Source organism: Pseudorca crassidens, chromosome 17, assembly GCF_039906515.1.
Source record: "Pseudorca crassidens isolate mPseCra1 chromosome 17, mPseCra1.hap1, whole genome shotgun sequence".
Taxonomy (NCBI): Eukaryota; Metazoa; Chordata; class Mammalia; order Artiodactyla; family Delphinidae; genus Pseudorca; species Pseudorca crassidens.
In genome coordinates, this window is record NC_090312.1 from 35,906,836 (window position 1) to 35,926,991 (window position 20,156).

The 20,156-nt window shown below is 49.8% G+C and overlaps 2 protein-coding genes across 12 annotated transcripts in view; one reads left to right on the forward strand and one right to left on the reverse strand.

Annotated features, from left to right (window-relative positions):
• Nucleotides 1-11,892, forward strand: part of NCALD (neurocalcin delta) — a 432,221-nt gene extending 420,329 nt beyond the window's left edge. For all 10 annotated transcript variants that reach the window (XM_067711605.1, XM_067711601.1, XM_067711599.1 and 7 more), the window contains 2 exons: nt 6,728-6,833; nt 9,229-11,892. In XM_067711605.1, the coding sequence (XP_067567706.1) occupies nt 6,728-6,833; nt 9,229-9,326 (204 nt within the window). In that variant the 3' untranslated portion in view covers nt 9,327-11,892. The remainder of the gene's footprint in view (nt 1-6,727; nt 6,834-9,228) is intronic.
• Nucleotides 11,893-15,322: 3,430 nt separating this feature from the next.
• The window catches only part of GRHL2 (grainyhead like transcription factor 2), a 165,416-nt gene continuing 160,582 nt past the window's right edge, over nt 15,323-20,156 (reverse strand). For both annotated transcript variants that reach the window (XM_067711598.1, XM_067711597.1), the window contains exon 16: nt 15,323-18,369. In XM_067711598.1, the coding sequence (XP_067567699.1) occupies nt 18,255-18,369 (115 nt within the window). In that variant the 3' untranslated portion in view covers nt 15,323-18,254. The remainder of the gene's footprint in view (nt 18,370-20,156) is intronic.

Sequence of the window (20,156 nt, forward strand, 5' to 3'; positions counted from 1 at the left end):
CGGGGGTGGCTCTGTTTCAGACACTGGCAGCAGAAGTTCTGGGAAGTACTCCTTGGTGTGAGCCCTCCCAGAGTCTTCCCATTAAGTTTTAAGTTAAGTTTACCTAGTCGTATAAATGTGTGTTCACAAAACAAAGGGAGGTAACCCAGCTAAACCTCCAATTGGTGGAACTCACAGAAGAGATATTCTTGTGCAGATGACTTTAGGAGTTCCCAGGCTTCTTCAGCTGTTGTGTTTCCTACCAAACACCATCCCAGCTGGGAATAAGCTAAAACTTCTGGGCTGCTCTGATGCTTACGGGATTTAAGTAACAGAAAGATCACCTTTCCAGGAGAGAATGTGGTTGGCACCAGGAATTCCCCAACTCCGAGCTGTTGCCCTGAGCCCATAGGTGCACTTCATGCAGGACTTTTGGGGCACAGCCAGTCTGGACTTGTTCTCAAGTCCTGCTAGAGACTTTCCGAAAGGAATATATAGGCTAACACAGTGTTGCCTTTAGCAGTTCTCAGGGAACTCACTTTAATGACCAGGTTGCAATAATTTCTAGTTAGCATATTGATTCCTTGGATGGTAATGATTGCTTTAAAGTAGTTGGTGTTCAAATACGTGTTGTCTTAGAATCAGACTCTCCCTCCTAGTTGTGATTCAAGGTTAATTAGCACTTCTGATAAGGCAGAGTAAACTTCATAACACCCTCAGTCTACATTTTCACACCCTTTGAATGAATGAAAACTAAAGGAAGGAGGTTGGGCTTATGCTGGCAGTGCATCACAGAAGACTTCATTTTTTTGTTTGTTTCTTTTAGCAATATGGGAATTTTTTTTCCTGATTCACTCATCAGAATAAGGCATATGTATCCATACAGCAACCAGATGAAGAGGAAGGGAGACTATGGTGTTAGCCGTGCAAAGGTTTGCCGTCCACAAACACCAGACAGACTCACAAATTAATCTGACCTGGTCTCAAGAGCACCAGCTGTGACCAGTTCAGACAACCAGCTTGTGAGTATTTGTGCCGTGACGGATCAAAATCAGGACCAGAAAGACTTGGTTACATCCTTTCTAAAACCACTTCCTGAGTGGCATTTTTTTCTCCCAAAGATCTTTCTAAATTGGTGTCGTAGACGCTATGTCACTTGTGATATGTGCCTTGGAGACCTGAAATACTGTGCTCTTCTGATGGTGAAAAAAAAGGCAGGGGGTGGATGGTGTTGTGGTGAAAGCTTCTAGTCCGTCTTGATGTGGCCCCTGGGAATCCAGCTGCAGACCCTTGCCTAATTCTCAGTTATGAGTGTGGACCGCAGATGTTACCCCAGAATGCAACTTGGATTTCTCTCCTGGAGAAAATTCTTTAAAGCAGTTGCCCAGGTTAGTGACTTTCTCTAAGAGCTAACCTTAGTGTTTGTTTATCAGTTGTGTTTGGCTTATCCCTTTTTTATCAGGGGATTAATCTTATCGTGACAAGCCACATTATCGTTTAAGAGTTGAAGTTAGGCATCTAGCAACACAAGTGAGTGCCTGCTACCCAAAGGCCCCCCACTCGGCTGTGCCCTCCGTCTACTTTGTGGACTATTCTTCCTTCTCCTGTTTCCTAAACAAGGATATTCCCAAGCAGAGGTCCAGCCTCAGCCTTCTTTTCCTTTCATTAGTTCTGGGAAGTCATCTTCTCAGTGCTTGTATGGGCCAGGCATAGTGTTAAGTATTTTCCACACTGTATTAGTTTCCTAGGGTTGCTGTAACAAATTACCATAAACTGGGCAGTTTCAAACAACAAAAATTTATTCTATCACAGTTCCAGAGGCCAGAAGTCCAAAGTCAAGGTGTGGGCAAGGCTGGTTCCTTCCAGAGACTCCTGGGGGGATCTGCTCCATGCCTGTCTCTTAGCTTCTGGTGGTGGCTGGCGATCCTTGGTGTTTTGGGCCCACATCTCTCTATCATCGTGTGACATTTTCCCTGTGTGACTGTGTCCAAATTTCCTTCTTCTTATATGAACACATCATTGGATTAGGGCCTGCCCAAATCCAGTATGATCTCATTTTAACTTGATGACATCCGCAAAGACCCTATTTCCAAATAAGGTCACATTCACAGATTCTGGGTGAACATGAACTTTTGCAGGACACTAGTCAACCTGGTACATGTGCATTTTCTCATTTAATCCTCACAATAACCTTATTAGCCCCATTTTATGGATGAAGAAACAGAGTACCTCTAGATCTTCACCTCTGCTATGTCCAGCTGTTAATGGACACCTCCACTAAGACATTGCACTGGTACCTCACAGTCAAACATTCCAAAAACAAACTCAGTATTGCCCCCTAAAATGTGAAGTCCTAAACCACAGCAGCTCCAGAATGTCTTTTTAGGAGAGTGAACGGGATCTTTGGAAGGGGCTGTTGGAAGCAATCTTTGCACAGCACTTTATATAAGAATGAAATAAATAGTAACTGCCCATATCTAAAAATGATGGGTACCACCACTCACCTGAAACAAGACAGTGGCTGAGGAATGGGCAAGAATGATAAATTTAGAAAAATATGAAGGAGGCAGATTTGATAGGTCTAGTTGACTGCCTGCACGTGGAGACGGGTGGTTAGAGCCATATTAAAGATGTCTTTGACTTGATTACAGGATGGTGGGTGGTAGGAGTGTTTACCAAGAAACAAACAAACATGAGTGGGGGCAGGGGCCTGGGCAATAATGAGTTTCAAGTAAAATCTTCTGTGAAAACTAATATAAGAACGGAGCTGCTTTGGTTGAAAAAGGGGTAGGGCCCTTATTCTCCCCCCATCCTCTCCCTGCCTGTGAACGTGTCTACAGCACTTTGGGAGAACATTATGCGTTTACTGACTTACTGTATTCTTCTAGCTCTAAACAAGAAAGTGCTTACGCTGTTCTAGATACATAGATATTGACCCCATTTTAAGAGTATTTCCAAGAAAGATTCTCATGGCCTCTCTCTACCCTCCTTTCCTGGTATGTAATATCCTTCTAAGCAGGATGCTTTTCTTTATCGATAATCTAAGAACAACCCTATACTGCTTAACTTCTTTTACCCTTGGTGGGTTGTCATGGGGCCTTGGGTGTCCTGTTGGAAGACCCTACATCTTCTGATGAAAAGCCAGTCCGGTTTCCTTCAGAGAGAAGAGTGAACTTTAGCTCTTGGAATTGTGCCTGCCCTTAGTTAATCCCACAACGTTTATCAGTTCAGACACGAGCCCTTCCTTTCCAACATTCCAAGAGGTGGTTCATTCAGAGGGAAAAAGAAAAATCACATATATAATGTCAAGAGGAAGCTGGTAATTCCCCTGGCCGCAGGTGGTACTGTCCTAAGCCTGCCTAGGGCAGAACCAGAGCTGGGTTCCTGGGTGTCCCATAGCGGTTGTATTTACCCAGAGACAAGAATAGGGCTCTTCAAGTTTAATTAAAAACAGGATGTCCCTGCTGGGCCTCTCATTGACATTGCTAAAAATAAAGTAGGGAAGTAGCCTGGCCTCTCCATGGTTTAATCCCATTAAATTTGGGGGAGGGGTGTGGGGAACTGGGGTTAATAAAAGACACGATTTGTTTCAGATTGCTGTCTGGAGTTGTGTCTTTTCTCTCCCTGCGCTGTGGAGTCCCAGGTCTAATACAATCAGTGCTGGCTTGCTGAGGCCATGAGAGAGGGGCAAAGGGACAGGTGATTCCCCACTGAGGTTTTGCAGGGCTGTCACCCACTTACTCACATTGGGACCCCTGGGGCTTGTCACCTCATCTCTTTGCTCACTGCTCTAGTACCACCCATGTTCATAGACCTGGCTTTGTAAATAATCCACTAATCCCTTTCTGTGAGCTGATGCACATTAAAAACAAACAAATGGGGCTTCCCTGGTGGTGCAGTGGTTGAGAGTCCGCCTGCCGATGCAGGGGACACGGGTTCGTGCCCCAGTCCGGGAAGATCCCACATGCCGTGGAGCGGCTGGGCCTGTGAGCCATGGCTGCTGAGCCTGCGCGTCCGGAGCCCGTGCTCCGCCACTGGAGAGGCCACAACATTGAGAGGCCTGAGTACCGCAAAAAACAAAAACAAAAACAAATGAACAAAAACAGTCTAGTCTGAGTGCTATGAAAGAGCCATCTGGAAACGTGAGCATCTTAAAGGTGCTTGCACTTCCTCCTCAACCCCTCAGTACACTCAGACGTTACATCTCTTGCCCAATTCCGGAAGCCTCGTTTGCAAATATCCTCATATAAGGGGATCCTGACTTTCTTCATTTTTGTTTTGTTTTTATTTAGGGGTGTTTTGTTGTTGTTGTTTTGAACTAACCTATCCTCATTTCTCCGCCCCAGCCCTGTTCCTTTAGTCTAACAGCTAAAGACTAAACGCCTGAAGACTTTCTGTTGGGTGTAAGAGCCTTGTTTTCAAACACACATTCATCTGTTTGCTTGGTCTTTCGTTCATTTGTTCAACCAGAGTATTAAGAGAATAATCCCTAGATTATTACACAGTTGACTTCCTTCAGAATCCCAAGAAGGAGAATTTCATGAACCTCAACTCTTAGAGGCTGAGAGTTCCAAGGAGTGTTCCAGACCAGTGGGTTTTACTTGCTACTATGGGACCTTACCGAGGCCAGAACAGATTTGGGGAAGGAGCAACGCAGCCCCAAAGAAGGTTGATTACACAGCATCCTTAAGACTTCTAGCCAAAGTAAACTTATTATTTGTCCATAAATGCCCCTCCCATATCACCTGTACAACTCCTGAAATGTACCAGCTCTTAAACCTTTAAAGAGGTGTACTTGTGATTTAGTGGGCCGCTGATATCTACATACTGTTTTGTTGTTGTTGTTCTAAGATTCCTGGGCTTGTGAATTCACAAAATATTTAGATTGTGTAAGTCTGAAATCCGTGTGAGGGGTGTGTGTGTGTGTGTGTGTTCATCAGTTGGTGCCGCCGATTCCTCTTTGAGTCAAGAGTTACAGAAAAGCTTCCGTGTCGGAGCAGAGAAAGCTGAGGAGAGGGCGCTGGACCTCAAAACATGGTGGTGTGGAGAGTGTCCTGCTTTCCACTCTTGTTACTAAATACTCATGTGGCCCTGGAAGTTCAGCACCTCTGTTTCCCGTTTGTAAAAAAGTCTCTAACTCTCTGGCCTTTTCTAGCTCCCCCAAGGAGTCAGGTGTCCCCAGCGGCTTGGCGCATGGCGCTATAACCCCAGCACAGATGGTAGTGTAGTCCTGGGCTGGAGGGGACGGCAATAGGGATCCAGGAGGAAGACAGAGTATGGCTCACCTCTCGCCTCTGGAGCACACTTCAGTGAACGTCTCTTGGGACAGCTGACTGTGGCCAAGCTTACTTACCCCAGTGACACCCATCATCCCAGACAGAGCCATGACTCCCAGTTTGCCCTTCCTCCCAGACAGAATCACCGTGGAGGCAGCTCCAGTTCAGCGAGGACTCTGGGTGGGTTCAAGTCAGACTTGGGGAGCCTGGCCTGAGGGGTCCCTAATGGGCTGGGATCAGCCCAAGAGTCAACACACTGGGTGAGTCCATTTTTCACTCCTGTTTTATCAATGGAGATTATAATATTTACCCCCATTTCTCCAGAATATTTTAGGAACTTGAGGCAGAGTTGATCCTGAACGAGACTGTAAAGTGGAGAAGTTAAGCCTTTATCTCTTTTTGCAACCCTTTTTGTTTCCACATTTCCCCTTTGGAGACTACTTTCCTTCAGCTGCCTTCCTTTCTCTCCTTCCACTACATCCCAAGTTCCAGAACTTTCCAGATTCCTCCGCCCACCCTCTGGCAAAATCTACTTTTTCTAAAACTCCTTCCCAGGGCTAATTTTCCCCAAGTGAATCTGAGTACCAGAACCATGGTCTGGGGATAAAAACAATGACTTTACATTATGCTTCCAAAATAAAAACAACATTTGACCGCTGAGGCCTTCCAGGTGCTTACTGGGTACCATGGGGGGTCCACGGTAGGGGAGATAGTTTCAGTACTGTTCACAGAACCTTTTCAGTAGAACCCTCTTTTGCCCATCAGATTTCTGATGTACCCAGCTGATCTCAAGCTGAGACTTTATACTTATTTCTTCCAAAACTTGGATGGCAGATTGTTCCCATCCCGGGGATACCTGGCAGCTTGCTGAGAAGGAATGTGAGACGATTGCCACATCCAAGGAGAAAGAGCACTGGGATGGATTGGTAATGTCTGCCCAGGAGAAGAGGAGGGCAGGCCCTTACAGACCATCAGTGTTTGTCACCCTTGAGGGACCCAGGGAGAGACCACAGTAGACCCTGACCTGTCTCTGGCCTGAGGAATGTCACCTACAGCCTGAGAGCAGGGACCTCAGAACAGCAGCAGCAGCACACAGGCACCTCATTAGAAATGCAGACTCTCAAGCCCCCCATCTCCCCAGCCCACCCTACTCAATCAGCTGCTGCGTTTTCACAAGATTCCCAGGGGATTCATAAGCACATAAGTTAGAGACACGGGGGGCCTAGTGGATCTTCCTGCCAGTTGTCGCTCCTGAAGGTTCTTGCCGCTGGACAAGCTCTGCTGGCCTGGCTGCTCTCACCAGCAACTGCACGTCTCTCTTCTACGACAACAGATGGTCAGGAGCAGAGCTGGGTCGCTGTGTGATGGGAGGCATTCCCTTCAACCCTGTATTTGGGAGGTTTAATAATAGGGCCATTGTGTGCGAAAACAAACCATGTTTCTGTCTCACGCCATGTTGCTTCTGTCCCCAGGCAATCTATAAGATGGTCTCCTCTGTAATGAAAATGCCTGAAGATGAGTCGACCCCAGAGAAGAGGACAGAAAAGATCTTCCGCCAGATGGACACCAATAGAGACGGTAGGAGGCCATGGCTGCTTTGCTTTGCTTTGCTTTGCTCAGAGGCGGGGCTGCTGGAGGGGCTGGGGTGTCCGGGCAGGGAAATTCCACTAGAGGTCAAGATATTGGCCATAAGGACCTGGCTCGAGGCCCTTTGTGAAAGTGGCTTATCCTGCTTTCTCCCTGTAGGGGGAAGATGGAGGCTGGATCCTGCAGGCCAGCGAATCAGAAAGTGGGGAGGGGCTTGTTATGCACCCAGACCCTAGTAGCTTTCACCCCAGCCTGCCCAGGGGGTTTTGTTGGGGTTTCGTGTGCATGCTCCAAGGTGTTGGGTTTCCTGGAGCCAAGTGGGACCCCTCAGCTGTTGGCGGGTGAGGTGGCCAGCAGATTCCACCCTGAGGGAGCCGCCCACAATTCAAATCCAACAAGGGGATGCAGAGCAAACCAAAATGAAAGGAGAGATGGATTTCAAACTCAAGAACAGTGGATTTTAGATGTTGGATTGCCAGACAGAATACAGGAGGCACCATTAAATTTAATTTTTGGACAAATAACAAATGACTTTTCAATATAAGTATGCCCTATTCAATATTTGGGACATACTTAAAAAATTGTTGTTTATTTGAAACTGAAAGTTAGCTGGGCATCCTGTATTTTATTTGCTAAATCTGGCAGCCCTAGTTAGATGTAATATCTGAGTTTAAAGTGCTAACACAGAGCTTGGTCCATAATAAGCCCTGAGTCATCTATAGCTCTTGCTTTTATTTCCAGCTTGCCTGTTCTGCTGGGCATCCCCAGCAGTTCTTGTCAGTGATGAGCAAATGCAGTCATATACCCCCGGCGGAAGGCTTTGTCGCAGAGCGAGCCTCAGTTTCTATCCCTATGCCCTCTGGGGCACCAGCTGCCTGAGAATCCAGGTTTGCAGGGTACAGGCCAATCTGTTTGCTTTGTTTCTCCACAAAGGTGCCGTTACATCCTGTTTCTCTATGTGCCTTGATTCACAGCGAATAGTTTGTTTTGCAAAGACTAAACACATGGGATTCTTTTAATAGAATAGTAAACTCACTGACATTAAACTGCACATTTTGCTGATGCTCCAGGGGAGCACAGGTGGGCTTGTCTGCTGCCCAAGGCCCAGCCTTCTCTTCAGAATAGGGCTGAAAGATGGGAGAAGATCCAAACACTGCAGGATCGAACGCTCACTGCGAGAAATGAGACCCTGTGCTCTGGGACTCGGCCACAATGGGGTCACAGAGCCCTGACGGGGTCAGCATTCCCCAAATGCATCTCGTTGCTTTAAAGTCCTGTGCTTTCCTAAGGGAAAGCCTTGGGTTTTTTAAAAAAAAAAAAAGGGCGGGGGTGGGGGGTGGGTTGGAGTGGGAGCCGTACTGGGAGGGGCTTTCAGTCTGCCAAGGGGTCAGGTTCCACCCAACCAGGAGACTTGGTGCTTTGGCTCAGGGCTTCTGGACCCCAAGGCGGGACGCCACACCGGAGCACGGTCCTCATCTAGACCCTCCCGCTGTTAGATTCCTCTTGGAGAAGCTCTTTGCATCTAACCCCTGGCGCTGACTTGAAGAGAAAAGTCTGGGCCCCCAGCAGGTTAGCTGGGAAGCCAATCCGGGAGCACGCGGGTAGTTAGCCCGAGCGGATACATACGCTGAATGCAGGGTTTACCCTGCCGCAACAAGAAAGCGGGGGAAGCTTTGCCTCCCCACCAACAATATGACCGAGGAAACTTCCCGAAGGGAATTGATACATACTCTAGCTTGGGCAAGAAGGAGAAAGACATCGAGGAGGAGTGGAATCCCAGGCAGCCAGTCTCCCCCGTCCAGCCCATTGAGGTAGGAGGAAAGTGCCCTGATTGACGGGAGGGACCCCCGCGGCACCTCTCTGCTTCTTGGAGCACACAGCCCTCGCCTGGATGGAAGGGCAGCCATCCTCACACCTTGGCCCAAAGAAGGGGCCCTCTCCCCAGATGTCTCTTCGGGCCCCTCTGCCCACATGCAAATGTAGGTGTAGCCAAGTGACCCTGAGGAGCCCAGAGGGCCCAGTGAGCCCGTGGGGACGGCCTTGGTGCTGCAGGAGCCCAGCTCAGTCTCTGAAAGGCGCTATCTGAGTCCCTCCGGGGCACCTGTAGCTGGAGGGGCCACGAGGGCAGGGCCCACGTCGCGGCCACCCAGCAGCCCCGCAGCCCAGGGCCGTGCACACAGAGCTCTCAGGAGGCCGCGTGCTGCACTGTGCGATGCTCAACGAGCCCTGGGGTCTCGGCTCGGAGAGACGGAAGGTGGGCCTCACGGCAGGTGTGAGACCCCGGGAGGAGGTGGGCCGCCGCCGCCGCCGGCTCCAAGGTACAGCGGGAAGCCTACGTCTGTGCAGCGGCCGCCAGCCGCCACTCACCGGTCCTCTTGCTTTCTAGGAAAACTCTCCCTGGAAGAGTTCATCCGAGGGGCCAAGAGCGACCCGTCCATAGTGCGCCTCCTGCAGTGCGACCCCAGCAGCGCCGGCCACTTCTGAGCCGGAAGCCCCACCAACTGTAGAGCTGCTTGTGTTCCCTTTGGAGTTTACTTTTTAACAAAAAAAATTTTTTTTTTTGCCAAACAATATTGACGGTGATGCTGTTCCTCGTGTGGTCGGATGCACCTCCCTCCGTGCCGCCTGCAGCTTCTTTTGTCGTGGACGCTTCATGGGAATGTCTAGAGCCCCCCGCGCTTGTGGAGAGCATGAACAGTGCTGCCGTGCACAGACTTTGTGGTGTTCGTTGTTCTGACGATTTTTCATCGTTATTATTCTTACTTTCCCTTTGATTCGAAAGTCTGTGTTCTAAAACCGAAGACTGGGGGAGGCAAGAGAAGAGAAGAGAAAACAATCCAGTCCAGTGATTCTATTGCAAGCTTAAGGGCCCTGTTTGGAAAACAAAATTCCCCACCTGGGTCTGGAGTGACACATGCCCTAGGGGTGGTGGCACCAGATGCTCGATTGCCCAGGGACCAGGAATCCTCCAGGGCCAGGCTATTAAAGGGGCCTGGGGGATTCCCGCCTGGAGGCCCACCCCATCCTCTTCCCCAGCAGGCTTTAGTTTCTAAGCTGTGAACATTTCAAGGTAAATTCATAGAGGAGAGGAAAAAGATGGCTCAGCTATTTCTTCCCAGGTTTACACTAGTTGAGCTAAGATGAGTTTCTCTGGAAATTAAACACAAATGGTAATTTATATTTCAAAGCCAGACCCATCTTGTTGCCTATTGTAGTTTAAAAAAAGAAAAAAAGATCGCTGTATATAAAATACTGGGTATTACAGACGAAATTAAGTGTTTTGCCTTGTTTAAATGAAATGCATGTTTAGTGAGCACTAATACAATCTTATTACAGGAGACTGTTTTTAGTAGCTTGTTGTGAAGTAAGCCAGCTATAATGAATGTCTATGTCTTATTTTAAAGTCATATCCGTCTTTGCACAAATGCACCAATCAACAGGTATATTTTATATATTCCAGAAAAGTACAAAGTAACCATGACCAGGGCCCAACCTTAATTTTGAATGCTTTTCCAGTGGTAGTGCCTAGGCAATAGAAGTGGGGCAAGTTTGAGTGGGATGTGTCAACTGGAGCACCAGAAGGTTCATATTTATTAGAGATGTGGGTTTGCCCACCCAGCCCAGCAGGCCGTTGACAGTCCTGGATCAGAGGTGCGGTGCTTTTCTGAGCAGATAATATTCTGTAGCTGTTCCCACCCCCACCCCAAATAGCATAAATTCTCGGGACTTCCCAGTGCTTTAATCCACATGGATGGTTAGGAAGCCATAGCTGGAATGTTGACTTTTCCACGCCTCTAGTGGCCCTGAAAAGAGTCAGAGGTTAGAGGCTGGGCATCACCTGGTTCATCCTGAAGAAGGCATAGGCAAGTGTGTCTGTGATTTCCAAGGCCCACCCTTGGGAATCCGAAAGTATCTTGCATCATCGTGTTCTCTGAATGCAAATTTCTATTTACAGAAGTGACAGTACAAATTTGAGTTGCAGTTTGGTCTGATGACCTCATACATCCTAATTTGAATTGAAAGGTAAGAGTACAAGTTGCTGGTCACAGGTAAGTCATATTTTCACAAGCAGTAGGTATGGGGAAGTCCAAACACTCAAGGATGTAGACGGGGAGACCCTGCCCCAAGAGAAGGCAGAGAGGTCTCCTTGGCTGCGGCCAAGCTACTTCCTGTAGACCATGAACCACAGAAAGATAAACTTATAACCATGAGGAAAATGATGCTGAGCCCATTTCTAACCTCTAGATTCCTGAGTATTACGCGATTCCATTTAAACTGACAGTAAAAATCTGAATTTGTATGGTTGACCAAAACGAACCAACGTGGCAGGGTGAAATTTTGAGACCTGGACTCAGTAAAATAATCTTCATCTTCCTCTGCGTGTCAGTTTTTTTTATAGTGGTTCTACACTGTGAGACGTGCTGAGTCCCTCCATTGGCCAAGTGGTAAAATCTGGTTTTGAAAACTAGGGAATTAACCTAAGACGCGGCGTGCACAGTGGCAAGGGGACCCGGCACCTCTGTAGGTGATGTTCAGGAGCTGCCTCCCACTTTCTCCCGCTCTTGATTGAAGACCTAATTCCTCCTTTAGTTCTCCTTAGATGGCGGAGTCAGTTAATGTTGGGGAAAGCCTGCCTGGGCTCTGTCCTCAGTCATGACATCTTACTGAGCCAGACGCACTCCGTTCCCTAGAACCTAGAGCTGGAGTGAGATGCAGGGGAGTGTGTCTCCAGCTGTTAAGAAAACAAAGCGGAAACTAGTCCTCGTCCTTGCCTGCCATTGACCCTGTCTGTATTTTCTTGAGGGTTGTTTTCTCATTCTCCTCCTTCCCAGGAAGACCTTTGTATGTCTGATCCAATGCACTCGAGTGTGGCCAAGGGACTTGACAGCACCCAGAAGGCTGAATGCCTAAAAGCTTATGTCACTCCTGTGCTGGGCTGTTCATTGTCATTGCTGTGTTGAGGGACCTCTGGAAATGAAGTCTGTTCTGTCTGAAATCAGGCCAGCCTGTGATGTTCAAGGGACTGGAATAAAGTGGCTTACGACGTGAAGGATGATAGAGTGGTCGACTGTTCATATCCTTGTTTAGGGTGGGGAAGGGGTGTTAAGGGCGCAGTCCCATCCCATTGATATGCCCTGGGGGCACTTTGCACAAGTGAATTTAGTAATTTATGAATCCCTCCCCGTGGAGTGGGTCCTATATCAGGTGACTTTTGTGTTACTCTAGCTTGGCATTCAAGAATGTTGCTGATTTAATATGATGGTCTGGGACATGAGGTTTCCATGCCTAAACTGCTGCTCCAGCTGAATCTGTGCCCGAGTGAGGGCCCAGATGCTGTGCTGGCCACCTCCTGGGTGTGGTTTCTGCTCTCCAGGCACAAGGAAGCAGGGTTTGTGAAAGCGGGGATGAGAGGGTCTGCTGGACCCCAAGCCGTGTCCGGAAGCATCCTTGGTCTACATGTGGGCTAACTTTCCCCTCATGGCCTTCCCTTTCTTACCTCCTCTCCTTCCTCACAACTGGAGCTATAAATTCTAGTCTCAACATTAGGTGCACCAGAAGGAGAAACTGAGGCAAGTTCCTCTTCAGTGGGAAATTAACATGCCCCTCTCCCCTCTCAGGGCCTCTCAGGCTGGAGAAGAGTCTGTAGGAAAACTGACATGATACAGAGCCCATGGCCTCAAAGCCAATTCAGATCAAGGTGCTTGTTGCTGCTGTCCTTGGCCTTGCCTCCAGCACAGAGGCCATGAATGTAGGAAGAAGGGGCTGAATGTCAGCTACGGTAGGTGTCTCATGGGCCAACCAGACCTCATGTAGGAGCTGAGTTGGCCTGGAGGGGAGTCTTTTTGTACCTCACAGTTTCTCTCTGTAGACCAGCAGTGGCCCTGAGGCCCGTGAGAACTGAGCATGCGTAATGCCGTGTCACTCACGGCAGTGATGGTAAGGAGGTGGCTGCGACCCTCCAACCTGATCAGGAGGCTCTTCACTCGCACACCTGTTGGAGGGGAACCTGTTAATTTCCAGCACGTTTGCAAGCCTGAGGCTCCTATTTTCAGGGTACTGTCCCAACCCAGCTCTGGACCCCCTGACAGCCTAGTTCAGGCATGGGGGGGCGGGGCAGGCATAGGCCAGGTGAGGAAGAATCTGCCTGCTTTCTCAGTCGAGGCAGGGGGAGGTCACGAGAGCTCCCTTTGGAAGAAATGGAGATGCTTCACGCAGGCCTCTCTTATCTTTGTCAGGAGTATGCGTTCACTTCCCTGAAATTTTCTGTTTTGTTTTTTTTTTTTTTAAGGTGGCTGAAGAAACAAAAGAAAGAAAATTGAGCCCTGTATTTTCCAAGGCAGTAGAGTATCAGTCAGATCCACCTAAAGTAGAAAGATTGTTGCAGAGTGAAAAGATGTCCACGCCAAGGGTCTAACCAATGGTATATTCATTGCAAATAGATTTCTCTACACTTGAATGATGACCACATGTCCAGGGCTCAGGTAGGTCCTGGGCATTTGCTGCCCTGGGTGTTAATGTGCCACTGACCCTCAGAGATACAGGGGCTCAGACACTCGAGTTGGCAGCCTTCCTAAAGGCTTAGCGTTTGGTGACCTCATCACATTGTGAAAGTCTAAGGGTAAGAGGGGATTGTATGCCTTAGGACTGGGGTGACTGCTAAGCCCTGGCTCTCCCAGAGTGAACCCCTATCCCGGTGCTGACGATGCCAGGCTGTTATCACTGGGCACATTGCAGCCTCTGAGGATGGACTGCATCTAATGTGCCTCTTATTCCCCAGCACCGGGCACGATGCCCGGTCCATAGTAACTGAGCTGAGCTGGCATGGCGGTGAAGGCAGGAGCTGGTACTTGACCCTGTGGCCCTGACAGCTTTACCTACCCGGAGTCCCAGTACAGGGAGGTGGGGTGTGTGTGGGGGGGGCACACATGAGGAGCAGAGTTCACAGCAGGACTATGGCTGCAATGGGTCAAGGGAGGACTGCCTCAGGGGAGATGTGGAGACCAGTGCATGCCCGGCAGGACGTCCTCGGGCCTGTGGGGAATACATTCAGACCTCCTACTGAGACTGCGGAACACGGATCGTGGCAAAGAGGCCTTTGGCCCATTTCTAATCCCAGGATCTCTCCAGAAGCCTCCTCAACGAGCACTTCTCCTGACCTCTTTGCTGCCCACTGGTCCAAGCACGGAGGCTGCCGAGGATGCCAAGGGGGTCAAAGTTGGTCAGAGAAAGCTTTCCCTGGCGAATTTTTAGCCAAGATTTGAAAGCTGTGGACGTGGACAGACAGACAGGTGGAAGAACATAGACGCGCTCCTTGTTTGGAACAGAGAGGCTCTTGGGAGCTAATCGTGGAGGATGGCTGAAGGAGTGTGCGTGGCCACTGAAGAAATGCCGAGAAGTACTGGGATTTGAATACAGAGTGAAGTAAGTCAGAAAGAGAAAAACAAATACCGTATGCTAACACATACATATGGAATCTAAGAAAGAAAAACCAAAACGGTCATGAAGAACCTAGGGGTAAGAGGACACGGGAAGGGGGAAGGGTAAGCTGTGACAAAGCGAGAGAGAAGCATGGACATATACACACTACCAAACGTAAAACAGACAGCTGGTGGGAAGCAGCCGCATAGCACAGGGAGATCAGCTCGGTGCTTTGTGACCACCTAGAGGGGGTGGGTGGGAGAGAGGGAGATGCCAGAGGGAAGAGATATGGGAACATATGTATAACTGATTCACTGTGCTGTAAAGCAGAAACTAACACACCATTGTAAAGCAGTTATACTCCAATGCAGATGTTAAAAAAAAAGGAAATCCTTCAGCAGAAGCATCTGCTTGGCCCTACAGGGCTTCTTCAGATGAGCCATGTGGCTGTAAGGTTGGAATTGTCCATGGAAAAGAGGAAGAAGGGGTCAGGGATACTTACTTTCTCCCTCCCATATTCAGTTTCCCAGTGATCAGAGTTTCTTCCATGGGAATTAGCACACCACACTTAAAAAAAAAAAAAAAAGAAATACTGGGATTTGAGCTGACAGATACTAGCGAGGCTGTGGGTTCCAGGGCAAGAGACTGTCATGATGAGGTTGGCGTTTCAGCCACGTGGTTTTAGTCTCTGTGGAGAGGTGGGCGAGATGAACTAAGGGACGGGAAAGCTCTGGTGGTACATTTAAGTGGCGTTGAGGGAGCTGGGCGTGAGGAATGCAGATGGACAGAGCCTACTCCCTGCCCTGGGAACTGGAAGAATAGCCATGCTGGTGGCCTGTCATGGTCACACCAAAGGCCTCGTGATGTCTTCAGCCCTCTTCTCATTTAACCTTGGGGTTGGGCACAACAAAGCAACCAGAAGAGGAAACGTCTGCTTGTTGGAGCCCAGGGCCTGAGGTGCCCAAGGGGAGCCTAGAACCTTCCCCGCTCACACAGAGGCTTCTTTCCAGTCAGGCAAAGAGCCCCAATACCAACCTCACCGAGAACACCAGACATTTGAGTTGTTAGGAATATTTATTTTTTTCTTCTTAAAAATGTACAAAAAATAAAATAACTGTATTTATAGTTTATAGATTCCCCCTCTCCCATTTACAAAACTATTAAGTTACATTTGCCTTTTTTTTTTTTTTTTTTTTAAACACGAGAGCAAATTGTCCATCTAGCAGTCTTCCTTGCTTGTCTTTAAGAAAGGGCTGTTTTTAGAATTTGGCACAAGCCCTCTGCTTCTGTTGCATTTGCGTAATTTTAAATAAGAAGGAAAATGAAATGTTTGATTCAGTTCATGCTTCTTAAGTTTCTGGGCTGGGACGTGCCTTAGTCTTTTAGGATCCAATTCCAAGATGATACCCGACTGCATTTTTCTGTTGGACCCAATTCCTAAACACCCATAAAGTCTAAGCAATTTGGGTAAGTATAAGAAAAACACTTGTTTCACATGTCCCTCGTCTTACGTGAATTTTTTCTTTAAAGCTTATTTATTAAGGGACAAAAAAAGAAGAGGAGGCAAGTTTTCCTATCTCTCTGGAGTGTGTTTCTTGGACAATTTTGCTCATCAAAGCTCTGCTCATATACATAGTGAAGGCCACATCGAAGCTAAGCCATGGGCACACCAAGGACGCAGAGGGGACACGGTAAGATGGGGACAGATCAAATGCGAGGGGACACTCTGCACCACCCTTTGCTGGCACTGAGCTCATATGCTTTGTTCTGGCAGTGGTCACCGCGATCATTGCCCAGGGACCTGGGACAAAGGCAAAAGCCTCTTTGATTTCATCTGCTGCCTAGGGCAGGATTAGCCAACATTTTTTTCCACAGAGGCTGGAGAGAGAAGGCTTGGTAACCCGTGTCAGATTGCCAAAGATTTTCTCTTTTTCCTATTCTGGAGTGCTGTGCCCCGGCCCAGTAGTATTCGCCATTACATCTGCCGATCACGTCTGGAACCAGCCCTCAGGCAAGGAGCATGGGAGGTGCACTGTACCTCATGCACTCCCAACAGTGAGCCCCACTAGTACCCAGGAGGTTCCCCAAGATGCCGGTCCAGGGCATGGCAGTCACAGAGTGGAGGAGGCGGCGACAGACTGGAGCAGAGGTGAATCCAGGATGTAACCTTTGGCACCACGGAGAGGGGTGATGTGTCCAGAAGACGCGGAAAGGTGCCTGCTCACCACACCCAGAGATCTTCCTAGGCTCTGCACCTGCCCACCATTCCATTCAAGTCCTCTGCAGCCTCCAGGACAAACAGCTGGACTGGAGGCAGCCCTTCCGTCCAGCTCTGGGCCTCAGGGGCAATGGGGTGGGAGGGCAGGGAGCCCTTGAAGAGAAAGCCCCCAGGTAAGACATCAAAGTGCTTTACAAACAAATGGGTCCTTACAGAGAACCTGTCCTAGACCTGGGACCTTGGGTGGAGGGTGTGCTCGCTAGTAGAAAGCTAGCGCTTCAACCCACAAAGGTGAACACAGACCCCTAGACCACGTTCCTGTCCCCTCAAGGAGAGCTGTGGCCTGGCCGGTCCATGACATCGTGATCGCTTGGGGAAGCGTTTCTTTTCATCTGCTAGGGCAGCCAGCAGAAGGGCAAACCGCCTCTCCGTCTTCCTCTGGACGCTGCTTTCCGAAGAGCCAGGGCTCTCGGGGCATCCTCGCTTGCTCCCTCCACATCCAGCATCTGGGAGCAGAGGCGGCGGAGCACGGCCTCTCCCGTGCCGGCTGAGCCCCGGGAGGCCGCGGTGGCCTGGAGACCCAGAGCTGAACTGTCGGCCTCGCTCTCGGGACCACAGTTGGGCTTTAAGGGGGCCACTTGTGATGAAGGACGAGCTTGTGCAGTGGCCAGGATCCTCACGATAGCCAAGGAGTTCTGCAGCGGGCCCAAGAGACGGGGCCCTAGTGGCAACCCCCCTGCGGTCTCTCCAGAAAGTTCAGGCGGTGCCGACACCAAAGCAGGAGGAGCTGGGGCCTCAGACAATCTCACCTTTGCCACGAGACAGCTCAGAGGGAGGGTCAGGCAAAGCGCATCGCCGTGAGATAAACTCAGTGGCCTCCGGGGCGAGCAGTGCCCGTGGAAAGGGAACAGGGCGCCCTCTGCGGACAGGGACCGAGGCCCCGCGCGTGCCCACGGGAGTAGCTGTCTCGGCGCTCACCGCAGTCACCCGACACCCCAAAGGCCACTTCCGTCGCCCAGCGCGTCTCCTGAACAGCACAGAGGCAGAAGCCTCTTAGAGAAAGCAGGGTCTCCAGGTATGTGCCTCCCCCGGCCAGTGGCAGTAAACATGCCCACATAGCACAGGTAGAATATATTATTGCCATATTATAAACACTATGTACACGGGTAGCCAGGCACACCTTCTAGGTTACTTACTAATTACACAGTGGCTGAATGTCTTCCTGCACACGGCCTGCTGGCCACTCACTGGGAACCCCTGGGGGTATGGGCGAGATGACCGTCTCCGAGCAGCCTGAAGGTTTCTCACCAGGAAGGGGCGTCCGCCTCTCCCCCGACCTCTGATGAAGGAAATGGCTCGTTCTGTCCGTCCACTCAGGAGACGTAAGGAGGTGAGACGGCAGGGGCGAGCATCCTCAGGCCCTTCGGGATGAATGGATTGAAGGGGAGGGCTCTGGACGGTGGCACCTGGAGCCAGCAGTGACCTGCAGAGCCCTGGCGGGCCTGGGCCCTGGGCTCCAGAGAAAGGTGGACAATAAATAAGGATCCAACAGGCGCAAGGCCCTTTCCCGAGGCGCTTGGGCTGCGGCTCCATGGCAGGAGCCGGCGGGCGGACCAAACGCACGGACCAAACACGGGGCTTCAGGCCTCGGCCCGCTCCCCAGCGCGGTCGGTCGTGTAACAGCAGTTGTGAGATGGGCTGGGTGGGTCTGCAGGGCCCGGGCTTCCGGCTGCCCCGGGGAGAAAGGCCCTGAGGGCTGCTGCCCGGAGCAGGGCTCAGATCTCCATGAGCGTGATCTTGAAGCCCTCCACCGTGCTCTCCATGTTGAGGATGAAGGTGTCCTCATTCGAGTAGTGCTCGATGATGTTGTCGTCCATGTTCACCAGGATGCTGCCGGGGATGGGGGAACAGAGATGCCATGACCAAGGCGCTCAGTGCAAGGGCAGGCTCCCGGCTGGGGGCTCCCTCAGCCATGCTTTTGCAAGGGAGGCCAGGGAGGGGGGCGGGGGCTGGAGGGGAGAGGAGACAGGCTCCCACTCTGCAGCGGCCCCCAAACTGGCCCCCAGAAGCCACTTTGAGGAAAGCAAAACCTCGCTTTCTCAGAACTAACTCCTTATGAAACAGGATTTCAGAGCTCATTCAACCCAAACCTTTTGCTTTCTAGATTGGTAAAGTACAGCCCAGAAGTTAACAGAGCCTGAAATCACAAAGTTAGCTATTGACAGGGCCAGGTCCCCGAACTATTTTCATTAAACCATATTGCCTCTTGAAAATGCATTTTAAAAAAGTACTCCACACTTAGGAGAAGAGGAAAATAAACAAGAGCTGCAGGTACCCTTCCTCAAGCATGTAGTGTGTTCCAGTGTTTTGGAGACCTTGTGTTTAGTCCTCAGGGCAACCTTGAAGGCAGGTGCGGTCATCACCACGGTGCAAATGAGAAACCTGAGCTCAGCAAGGTGAGATCGTGTCCCCAGGTTCACTCAGCTGCCTCACTGCTGAGCTAGGCTTTGCCTCACTCTGAAGTTCATACTTTTACCACGTGACCTACTCCTTGGTTAACCATCTGTGTTGGGTTTGGTTTTAAGAAAACCAACAACTTCCAGGGCCTGTCTGTGATTTAGAAGTCCTTTAACCAATCCCCTTCTCTGAAGTCAGACAGATCTTGGTTTGAGAACTGACTCTCATTTTACAGCTATGTGTCATCAGGCAAGTTGTTTAGCCTTTCCGCAAAAATAAGAATAACAACCCTGCTTTAGACGGTGGTTGTTAGGATTAAAGTATTTAGCCCAGGGCCTGAGACAGGGCTCAGTGGAAGTGAAATGTTACCATCGGCATGTGCGTCGACACTGAGGGTTTCTGCTCAACGTGAGACCTTGAGACACCGCTCAAATCTCACCAGCGAAGGAATACACTCAGCCTCTTGCACTGACTTTGGAAAGAACTGTAACATGCATTTTAGTGAGCTTTTCAACCAGGGCTCAAGTGGAAAGGGTTTCCTGCTTGGCTCCAAATTAACCGAGAGACCACATCACTCAAAAAGCCCGAGTATCCCAGATAATCAATTTCCTTTATGAAAGAGGCCCAGAGAAGAGTTTAAAGACCTATTTTCTGCTTTTTGTAAGAAGATAGCTCCAGAAGCTGACTCTAATGGAGACCCTCTCCTGGCACTAAATCCAGCTCCGTGGCAACTAAACTTGGAGCCTCATACACAGGAGGCCCTGGGAGGGCTGGAGACAGCAGATGTGCGAGCTAAACACTAGGGCTTTGGGGCCATGGACCTGGGTTAAATCTGCGCCTCACCTACTGAACATGAGACTTTGGGCAAGTTGCTTAGCCTCCATCAGCAATAAATTATGGATAAGAATCTACCTCACTGAGTGGTGAGGAACAGCAGAACAATACACATAAAGCACTTAGCAGGGGACCCAGGACCTACTGAGCACCAGATAAGTGAGAGCTGTTGTTCTTAACAGTGAGAACAAGCAGGTCCAGTAATCATTTCGATCATTATGTTAGTAATGACCTCAGAAGAATCCTCTATGCCCTGAATCCTTTGTATTCCTACCGTGCTGCCCTGAAACCAGCCCCAAGAGCAGCACGTGATTCCCTATAAACTCTGCTCTCTGCAGAAGGGCGACCTTGCCACTGTCCCCAGGGCCACTCTCACCACTTCCAGA